The 11640-nt window shown below is 32.8% G+C and overlaps 1 protein-coding gene across 1 annotated transcript in view; it reads left to right on the top strand.

The window, feature by feature from the left end:
* Positions 1-484: 484 nt before the first annotated feature.
* LOC142350778 (uncharacterized) overlaps positions 485-11640 on the top strand; it is a gene marked incomplete at its 5' end in the record, with an annotated part of 29983 nt that continues 18827 nt past the window's right edge. Inside the window, one exon of the mRNA XM_075402765.1 lies at positions 485-625. Coding sequence (XP_075258880.1) covers positions 485-625 — 141 coding nt within the window. The remainder of the gene's footprint in view (positions 626-11640) is intronic.

Consider the following 11640-nt stretch of genomic DNA (forward strand, 5'->3'; position numbering starts at 1 on the left):
TCTGGCATTGTCTGTGCTCCTTTATCAAATCACTGGCATCTTATCATAAAAGCAACATAAAATGGCAGTTAATTGTCATAAAAGAGATTACCATTGTTAGAGATGAAACTCTTCCACTTAATTTATCAATTTAGAGAATAGAAAATGTGAAATTTTATATGGATGGGAAGCACCTGCGCTTTTTACATTTACACCAGAAAGTATTCAATATAGCCACGTTTTTATCTTTATTCAAAATGGACAGTAAATTACTTTCTTATTTGTATTTTTCATGTATTTTTATTAAATAAATATGAATAATTCTCTCCTATGTTCTAGTCTGTTCAAACGCTATACCGTATTCTTATTACTATTGTACTACATTTTGTAATTTCTAATACATTGTTTTTTTTTGTTATTTCACGTGTTCGCTTGTGATTGTTTTATCAGGCATCCATTCCAAGTGTATTTTTCCTACATGTGACCGGAGAAAGGCTCTTGAATATTTCTCAATTACACTTTTAGCCAATATCCGATTGAAATAAAAGATTTTATTCTGCTTTGGTACGTTTGTTCAAATATTCACACTATCTCTTCAATTTGTTCCTCTTTTTTCCTGTTAGCTGTTTTTTTACCATCACCAGGGGTAAGTTCAATAGAAATTCAGATTCCCAGTACCATACATTTGTTTCCTAATTAATTAAATTTAAAAACCGCTGTATTGGTTTGCCTGTTTTCCATGGAAAACAGGGAAATCGTTGTTAAGAAAACAATTGAAGGTTGTAACCTAAAATGAACTTAATCAGCGAGATTCTGTTCGTATTAATTGAAATTCTCAAGTTGGGGGATTTTATGACCCCGGGAGTTTTGTAGGTCTATTAATGCATATTTTATTGATTTTCCGCTTCTTCTATGAAGACATCGTAATATATTTGACTCGCGGCTTCATTTTAAGTCTGAGCAGAGTTTACTTGTGTGGGTGTATATAGGTTTGGATTATTTTTTGCACTTATTTTGGAAGTAATTCTCACCTTGAAATTATCGCCTGCTTTGTAAAAGCGTTTATTGGTTGATCATATTTCAGAATTTAATTTGGAAATTTGATAACTGAAGCAGAAAAAGGGACAGGAAAATTTCGATTCAAATTGACCTGAAGCATTTGGGAGCAGTTATCTGATATAATTGGGTAGGTAGCTCAACAATATAATTCAACTCAACTTGTCTCAAAAAATGTCTATTTAGACTCTATAATTTTAAGACTGAACTTTCTTTAACCCGTAGGGTGTTACCTAACCAAACTCATTATTTGCTTTTAAGTTAAGGAAAAACATGAGATTGTACCTTGCAAAACGTTTCGTTTTTCTTTAATATCAATTTCTTTGTGTAACTTTTTGCGTTGCTTAATCTTCAAAGTTTCTCTATTTTTGGACTGTTTAATTTTGATTGAAATTTTTTAAGGAAATTTCTTTTTCCAGTTACTTTTTTTTGTCTTAATTATGCCTTAGTGAACTGGAATGGTTTTATCACATGATATGGCTCGAATATCGAACAATCATGGATCTTGCACGACGATAAATCGTCTCACACGGTTTTTTTTCGGACATGAAATGTGACCTATCAACACGGAAACGTGCAAACTATCTGAAAATGTTTTAGTTGGATCAAAATAAGGTTCTGATCACTGTTTTTTCTACGGCTAGTAGCAAAAACCAATGCAAGAGCACAATTAAACATTGATCTCTTTCTAATTAGAGAAAAAAATGATCGCAATTGAAAACGAGCCGAAATAATTGTGAAGAGGTGTAACATGCAGGAGGAGGCAGAAAAAAGTTTTTACTCAGGGAAACATTATATATATATATATATATATATATATATATATATATATATATATATATAGATTTCAAGTTCTTACAATGAATAAACAAAACCATCATTTTTCCCATAATTATTTGTTTGTTAGTTTATTAAGAGCGATTTCGTTCATGAAGTAACTTTTTCTCGCATAGTTTTTTCTTTTTAATTGATCTGCACTTAGAGCGCTTATTCGAAACATTTTATGAGCTTTGTTGATGGGGAAAGTTTTTACATCAGACAAAAATTGTATTCAGCTGGCAAATTATTTTATCCCAGTTCAGTGTCCGATAAGGAAAATATATTTGTTGATCAAGGTGACCAATTTGTCGTTTCGTTGTTACCATCATCGCTAGTTTGACAAATTGAGGTCAGCGTTGTTTTGTGTGCCTAATTTTTCAGACATTGGAGAGTTATTTCTGCAAAAGTCCTAATATTAGCACCAAATGTTTTTGGAAAAAACTAAGCAAAAAATGAAAAATAAAAAAATGGAAAAGAAAGAAATTAAGTTTTCCATCTTTATCAGCGAGTGTTAAAACCACGCTTTTGTGCATCAAAAACAACGAGCAGATGAGAATTCATTCTGGTCAAAAGATTAATTGGTCTCGAACAAAGTGTGTGTCAATTGTATTAGTCTGGTTGTCTTTTTAATGCGAGTTTTTGCTTGATCTTTTTATCGTCTGACCTATTTGACTTTTCGTCCTAAAAAACGGAATGAAAAAGTATAACCGGGAGGCCACTAACTTCTCCCAGAGCGTTACAGTTTACTAGTTTCAAGGTATTTGTTTCACTGAACCTATTCCTTAGACATAAATTTACGGTTAAGTTCTTAAGAGGTTGACACCTTTATATAACCCCCCTCTTCATCCCCCCTCTTCATCCCCCCTCTTCGTCCCCCTACTTCACCCCCACCCCCACTGCACACCCTTCCCCCACATCACCCCCCTCCCCATTTCACCCCGTTCATCCCCCATCGCCAACCCTCTACCTCATTATACCCGTAACACAGAAAGCTCAACACCCACTCCAGGGTTCACCACTCAAGGTTCTGCCTACACCACCTTCAATTCAGCTGAAGTTAGCCTCGTTTAACTGCATCAACTGCAGCAACTGAGAGAGCGAACCAATCACCTGTCGTTTGAGTGCAATTCAATTGACGTTAGTCGTTCATGCATATTCAGTACATGGTTTTGTCTTAGGCCATTTAACTATACTGCAAAGTTTTAATCCATCAAAAACCATTCCAAAACTTTTTGCAAAGAGTTTTTGTTTCCCCAGGGCTATTGGTTTCACACACAAAATATTATATGGTTAGCCGCATGTCAGATAATTTGACAGACTTATTATATGGCCGATGTTCGAAAATTCCAATTTGAACTAATTTTAATTGATACCAAATTCAACGACTCAATTGTTTTTGTGGACAGTGCTATTGGTATTTTCAGAACCACGAATTGCGATCCTAATCCACAATTAATATCAAGAGGGACATTTTTGAATTTAATCTCCAATTAGTTTTTCTTTTGTTTGGGTAATTAGTTGCATTTTTTGTAGGAGAGGGTTATTTGCAGGCAAATTTGAACAAAAAATAGACTTGTGTTGATCGTTTCCGCATGCGCTTACCACTCTGATCTTAAGACAAGGGTCGTCAAAAGGCCCTACAAAATCGAATATGTTTACTCCATTTTTCGCAAAATGGCCACGTAATTCTTATAGAAGGTTGCTGTTCTTGGGTTGCTTTATGTCTAACTAATTGATCAAATAGTCCTTTTGATGATTGTTTTTCGTATCCTATTCACGAAAGCTGAACAGAAACGACAAAAAAATTGCATGAAGTCTCCATTGTTTCTTGTTTAAGACGAATGAAACCATCGGTATGGTTGGTTTTTTTCGTTATTTTTGGCTTAAATGAGAAAGATTCGGTATGCTTGGTTCTGAACGTAAGAAATTTTTAGAATGTCAAGTTTGAATCACAAAAATTTGTTCAAAATTACCTATTTCTGCAAGGACAAGCACTATTCAGCTACAAAATTTGTTTCAGTTTATGTAGTCTATTTCAGTGTGATGACATGAAAGATTTTTTTGTGGAGTAGACTAGATTTCAAAAGCAAAGTATGCAAAGTTAAGCATGCAATTGTGGGGGGGGGGGGGGTGGCATCCCCAAAGTCATGTTTTTGCAAATATTCCATGTAATAGTATGCATAAAAGTTGACTTTATCCATCGAAATTACCCATTAATGTACATGTCTGCTTGGAAAAGAATAACCGTTTTTATGAATACTATATCTTTTATGAACACATCTGTTCGGAATACTAATGTCTGTCCCTTTTTTCTCGCAAATAACGTTGCATCTTTTAAATTATACTTGGCGTTTCACAGCTTTTGGTTCTGTAAATGGCTGTTTAAATGTTACAATATCAACTTTTTAAGATTTATGAGGAGCTCCCTTTGTGATTTTTTTTTCGCCTCGTTCAGTTTAAAAACTATTTTATGAGGTTATTATCGCATTTCAGTCAATAAAGAAATCAATCATCAACGTTTTAAAAACAAATATTTAAAACGATCACTTGTTCAACTCAACCTCTTCAATCAGTGAAAAATTTAGTAAGAAATTGTTTTCAAAGCTGATGAGTAAATTTATTATTTAATCTGCACTGAATTTCACAAAAAAAACGTTTATTTCTATACTCAACGTTCCATGTTATCTTTCGTTTTCGAAACAAGTAAGTTATATTATTTTATATTCAGAAGAATAAAGGTTCTTGAAAAAACATTATATTTAAATGATGCAAGCATTCATTAATATTATTTTATAAATCAAACCATCAAACTAAATTGATTTATTGTTTTCCTCCTAATAATAAAAACATTTTTTAAAAGCTAGATAACAATAATTATAAAAATAATTCTTCACTGTTACCATTTAGAGGGATGCAACTTTCTTGTAGCTTACTTGTTTTTAATAAATAAAAATATGGTTACTGTAAAAATGTCACTAGAACTCAGGTGCGACTGAAAAATTCATCTGAAGACCATAAGTCTGCCAAAGGACAAAAGAACAAATAATTTTGCCGCCTTTGACAAATATTTCTGCTAAGCTTTTCACTGCAATATAGCTTGAGGTTATAATGCATCTTTTCAAAGTCTATCTCCCCATCTTTCTCTTCTCTTTCATTAACTCCAGACCTTTCTGATGGATTGATGTTTTTGGAAAACGGGGACGGGGGGGTATTGAAGATATTTTTAGCCCTAAAAGACAGAAAAATGTTATCACTTTTTAAGTGAAATATTTCTCTTCTTGTTGTTTTCAAATAAATTGGGCTCTATCGATTGCTCTTTTTTGTTTCTAGCAAAGTTCTAGCTATTGTAGCATAGAAGAATTAAATTTTAATGCAAAATTTCTGCAATTTTGTTATAAAATTCCATCTTTTTGAGTGCTGCTCCAGCAAACATTTCTACACTTGAACGCATTTCTTAAGTACTCGTGCACCAAAACACAATCTTAAATTTGCTAAAAACGCTCTTGTGATTTTGTTTTCTTTTTGCCCGTTTTTTCCTTATTTTACCCATCTCAATTTATCTCTCAGGGGATTTCCGCTCTTGTGTGTTGCACAGTAACTGGGTTTCATCAATTTTTTTGCTCCCACTATGGGGCTATTAGTGTCTTTCCCCCTGTTTACGGGATACCTATTTTTCCTCATTAGCGTGTTTTTGTTTACCCAAATATTGGTATAAAACTGAGCTTGGGAAAAGGAAAATTAGTTAAATTTCGACATAGCTCAGACAAGGTAATGTCGGGGCTTAATTTATCGCTTGGGCAGTTTTAATGAGCAAAATTGCTTCTTTCTGGTTATTTGCTGATTACATCTTTAAAATATTAAAAAGTTTGGTGTTGTTTCATTCAGCAAAATCACAGACAGCAAGGTAAGTGCGGTTGAAAGTCGTGAACAATTTTAGTTTGGACTAAAAGCACGCGAGCAAATACACTAAGTAGATACACTATGGTATCGTAAATGTACTTTCGGAGGAGACGGTGTTAGAAAGTTAAGTGAAGGAAATGAGAGGCCGCTAGAAAATATTTAGAACACTTTACATCTTTAAAATATTAAAAAGTAACAACTAGTGACGTAAAAAAAAAGCTAAGAGTGTAATTGATATCTAACAAACATCTAACATTTGAGCTCAATCTGTAGTATTACTGAAATCACTCCATTCAGCTATCATTAACTTAACATTCCGCTATGAAGTTAAAATGGCTTAGTTTTATAATTTTTTGGTATTCTGGGAAAGATTTCAGTTTCATTTGAGGTAATTTATAGAGGTTGCCTTTTAAAACCGCCTTTAGGTTTACGCTGATTTTTGGCATATAGAGGAGCATATGCATTTTCCGGCAAAGATGTCGACTGGTTAAACAAGTACGTTTTCTTGCATTTAGCCACATCTGCAATAATCGAAGGATACTATGAACATTTTAGTGCTTTTTTCGCACTCAAAACAACCAAAAATGCTAAAAACAAGCTTGTTTGGAGTCTGAGTTAAAAACAAAGAGCTCTGGCAAAAAATTTAAACTGGTTGGCGTTTTCAATATTTAAATATTTAGTCATTTGGGCTGCTTTGACATCACAAAGCATGACTTTACCGTTTTTTTTTCAATGGAAATCTTAGAGACGTGTATAATATTTAACTCGGAATTTTTCGTTTCACTCTTCATGATTATACATGGCGTGTAATTTGTCTGTAATGCAAATTAGTCTAATTCGTTTGGCAAAATTACCTCACATTAAGTATCGGATCGGAGGGCTTTTTTGGTTCGACCAAATGACTTGCAATGAATTCGGGGATGGGACCTGTTTTTTTACCTAATAACCCACTTTCTGAAAAAAATGGGCAGACCGAAGAAAACATTGCCAGGTCAGTGTCATAGAATCCAGGTCTGAACTGGCATTCAGCGGCCAGCAAATATAATTAATGTGGATTTGTGAAATGCGTTTTTTAATCTCAAATCTTTGGAGAGAGGGCATTTAAAAAAAGTGTTGCCATATAAAAAAAACTGGAATTGCGTTCTAACGTATTATGTGAGATTGCGACAATTAGAAAATAAGCAATTTTGATTGAAATCAAATTAGGACTCGGAGAAACTATTAGGCACCACTTTACGTTTAGTCTCTTGCAGCTTGCGTAGTTGTAATCCACACTTTTATTCACACTTTTTTTAAAATTGGCGCACCATTATGAAAAAAATGACCTTTAAATTGGCGAAGTCTTGCGAAATAGAAAATTTGCGTGACAAACAGTCAAAAAGGGATGCGACATAAGGGGAATAATAATTGACGTTGAAAAAAATGATTTTGCACTCATTGTGAATTGCATCATGAGCACATTTTTCAATTCATCCTCTTTCAACTTTCCACCCAGCTGACAGATGGAACCAAAGTTCTTGTAATTCAAAAGAATTTTACGTCACCAAGCAAAAAAATTATCACGGATAAGGGAAAAATTAAATTATGCAAGAATTAAGTAACAAAATTTGGTGTTTAATGACCACTAATAAAAAAATATTTATCGTTATTTGTTATAAAAAAAGGTTTAGGCAAAATGTCAATCGCAAAATTTAGAGACCTCCTCAATAGTTCTCAGACTTTATGCGCATTGTTTCTACTTCATTTTTTTCGCATTTTTTTCTTCAAACATTTTCTCAAAATTGTTTTCTTTTCTTAAATGAAAAAATCTAATTTCAATTGCATTTGAATGAATAAAAGGAGTTTTCATGCAATTGTAAAAGTTTAAACAAAATAAAGTGTGAACTAAGTATTCACAATTGATTGATGTTAATTTAAAAGCATCATGACATCAATACGTATTGTTAACATTGTGCGGGTGAATGCTAACTGTATGATTTAGTGTAAACCTCTGTTTCAACAAATTTCAAATGCATTTTTTCACATTCAGTGAAAATTTTACACAGACTGTCACTGGGATCAGTTTTTGAATTATTTCGTTTGAGTTACTATATTTGAATTACTAGTAAATTTCAGCTGAGGTGCTCGAGAGAAAAATTTCAATTTTTCGAAGCACTGTGTAATTAAAAAAAGAAGAAATGCAAGCCAAGGTAGAGGTGTCAAGGCTAAGAAGAATGCAAAATTATTTCAGACTGGCGATGAATGCGTTGAAATTATGTACGATCTACTCTTCAGAGCTTTTGAGAGTAGATCTCAGACGCGTTGAATTAAGCGTTGATCTCACCTAATTTCGCGTTGAGTTTAGCGTAGATTGTACATATTTTTTGCCTTGAATTTAGCGTTTATTTTATACAATTTCACGTTAAAATTAGCGTCGATGTTACTATATTTTGCGTTAAATTTTGCGTAGGCTTTACATAATTTTGCCTTGAATTTAGCGTTGATCTTACATAATATTGCCTCAACTTATAAGGAATGTGGTTTTTAGGAGCATGGAGGTAGGTTGGCACAGTAGAAAAGGCGGCAAGCAGGAACAAGGTCAGTGGGTCCGGTCTCACTAACAGAGCTCTAGGCGTTTATTTGCTGTGCGATCTGCGATGAATTCAACACAAAATTATGCAAAATTTGCGCTTAGAAAGGCAAAAATATGTGTGATCTACGCTTAAAAACGCAAAATTACGTAAGATCTACGGTTAGAAACGAACAATTCAATGCACTCACCGTAAAATTATGTAAGAAAATTGTGGTTACCGACTTGTCAACGCTTATCTTTCTTAATTTTGGCAAAATTTTTGGGCCCGGGAGATTAAAGCAAATCAACGCCATTTGTTTAGATGTTCAGTGAATTTTTCAGAATTTGAACACCTCTGTCTCATTTTTCGCTTAATTCTCTCAGTTCAAACCGTTGCACAAACAATTTTGCAATTTTAAGTATATTGGACTATACATACAATTTTTTTGGATTGCCCCTTAATTGCACTAATTGCAAGTCGCTGGAATTTTTCTTCGTATTACATTAGAGGAATATTTTTTTTCGTTAAATGTTAATAATTACTAAGAGGTGGCAAAAATAGAATCATAAAGTAAAAGTTTTTGAAACGATTCTGCCATGAATCAAGATGATTAACATGGGTTTTGCTTACTAAACCAAGTAAATTGACTCAACTATTATTAACGCTCATCTGCACATGGTAAGGCTTCCTGAATTGACACTTTTTATCAACCAACCTTTTAGATATCTTGTTAAAAAAGATTTTTTGTCTCCGCTTCATTCTTCGAGCTCTGGTTGTCATGATCTAGGTCAGATAGTTTTTAACATTCTACTTTTGTTTCATGAGTATTCCTAGGTGTTCCGACCCCACTTGTGGGGGGAAGGGGGAACTATACACTCAAATGGTTCCTTTTTCGTTCATTGTAGAATTCGAAATAAAACGGTTTTTTTTTTAAAAAAAATTCGCATTTTTCGAGGAGATATCGAGGTTTGGATTTCTATGTGAGCATGGGATAATTGGCATGATTTTGTTCACTTTTAGCGTGATTTTTGTTCAAACAAAGTTCTTATTTCTGTAAAAATGTTAGTTCAATATTTCATTTCAGGCTACAAAATTAAACAATCTTAGTGTCGATAATCGACGAAAGGCGATAAAAAAGCAAGTTCTGGTCTCATAGGGGAGATTACTGTAAAAAAAAAATTCGATGTCAGAGCTGTTTTCACAGAAAACATTATATTTTTTCTTTTCGTAGTCACTTCGAAATTAGTAACTTTTCATATCGAGGTTCCGTTAAAGACATACCTCATTTATATTGAATTGATGTTCAATAAACATAAAATTCGTTTTCAAGAGCTTCGACTCTTGAGTTTTTGTTAATTTTAAAGAAATTTTGATTTTGTTTTTCAGAGCTTACTCAATAGCATAGACTCGTTGACTAGCTTCAAAATTTCCTCATGATCACTAAGTGAAACCATCTAGAGCTTTGAGTGGACAGCTAATGGCTGCTAAGGTTGAAAAAATTATTCTCCAAATACTTTTTTGGACGTAACTGACCTTAATATTATTTTCGTGAACTGCAAGTCATTATCAGTAACGACAGGATTTCTTTCCTTTCTACTGCAACAAAAATTAATCTAGTAAATAGTTTTTTTGTAACTATTGATTTTATGAGTTCGATGCCACGAGTTTTCACATTTTTTTTGAAAACTTTTGATATCTTCTTCGTAATCTTGGCTCTTGAAGTCTTATAACATTATCCTGCTATTTGCATGGAGAGTTTGCATCAGCTGAGAAAAAACAGACGTAGAATGGATCATACTTAAAATTTTCATAGAAAAGTACCTTGTTCAAATTGCTTCAACACTTTATTCTTGCGCTTTTCTAATGAACTTTTGGTTTGTTGCCTGTGGTTGATGTTTTTTTTTCATAATCGTAAGACTTATTCTGATGTTATATTGATGACATATGAAAGACAAGCATTTTTTTGGTCCCGTAGAGGCATAATTTAGTGTTTTTATGGACTTCCCTTGAAAGTTATTGAACTTAATGGCTGATAACGCTTAAGAAAATTGGAATATTTTTGAACATTAACCAATCTTTAAATAAAATTTGTGATCTGTAGGTTAATCTCGGTAATAACAGGACCTCATTGTTTCTACTGCAACCAAATTTAATCTGGTTAGCGGTTTTATCTTCTAACTATTGGTGCTATGAAGTTGTTAAGTCACGAGTTTTCATATTTTTTTTTAATATTTGGATACTTTTTCCTATCGTAAAGTCTTGTCATCTTATTCTAATCTTTATGGTTCCCGTTGACTTAGGACTTAGGACTTTCAATGGGTCATAGATAAAGCTTTTAGAGAAAACCTAATGGTTTAAATGGCTTCGCCACATTCTTCTCGTAGCTTTATACTGAATTTTTGGATTTTTCTTGAGTTTGTTGTTGTTTTCGAGGTCAATAACTTATTGTAAAGTCCTATTGATGAGTTATGAATGACGAACATCCTTTTATTCCCATGCTGGCATAACTTAGCTTGTTTCTTATCTTCAATTGAAAGATATTGAATTAAATGCCGTTGATACTACGCTTTTTCTCATAAATTTCGTGGTTTTAATATAAATTTCACAGTTGTTGATTTTTAAAGTCATATAGGTTTAAAAAAGGATCCCACTACTGTTACAAAATTAAATGAAAATATCAAAAGTTTTTCTGAATGAAACTTTTTTAATGGCTTCGACATTTTTCTCGCTCATTTTTTTTTGAGTTGCTGTTTTTTCCTGTTCTTTTTATTCTTTATGTGGCCGTAAAATGCTGACTGATCTCAAAAGCTTCTAATTATATTTTGAATTATTGTTTTTACCCAATGCAGTTAGTTTATATCGAATAATGTTGAAATTTATCATATTGTCTTTTTTCGAGCATTTTCAATTTTTTCAGTTTTGAGTTTTTGCATGTTTAGTCCGTATCTATGGCTTAATCTAATCACGACATGCCTTAATGGTGTTTCAATGTCATTTCAGTTGATTTACCACGAATTATGTTGTAGAAAATTAATGGTTTTTAAAACTTTTGAATTTATATGGTTTAAAAAGTTTGATTGATTTTAGAATTTCGCCTCATTATTTCTTCTTTTTGTCAACTTGTAACCTTGTCGCATTAAGGAAAATTAACATCTGCTGTGTAGTTAGGAAAAAAACAGATTTGCGTAGTTAAACTATTATCGGATTGCATTTTGACTTTTTTATTAGGTGCTGTTAAATTTAGACATTGAATTTTTGTGCCGTGATATTTTTGTTTTTGCTTATTTTATTCTTTGCTTTTTTTGTCGTAGTCTTTTTAATGGCAGATATCGTG

The sequence above is a fragment of the Convolutriloba macropyga genome, chromosome 1, assembly GCF_964194025.1.
Source record: "Convolutriloba macropyga chromosome 1, txConMacr16.3, whole genome shotgun sequence".
Taxonomy (NCBI): Eukaryota; Metazoa; Xenacoelomorpha; order Acoela; family Convolutidae; genus Convolutriloba; species Convolutriloba macropyga.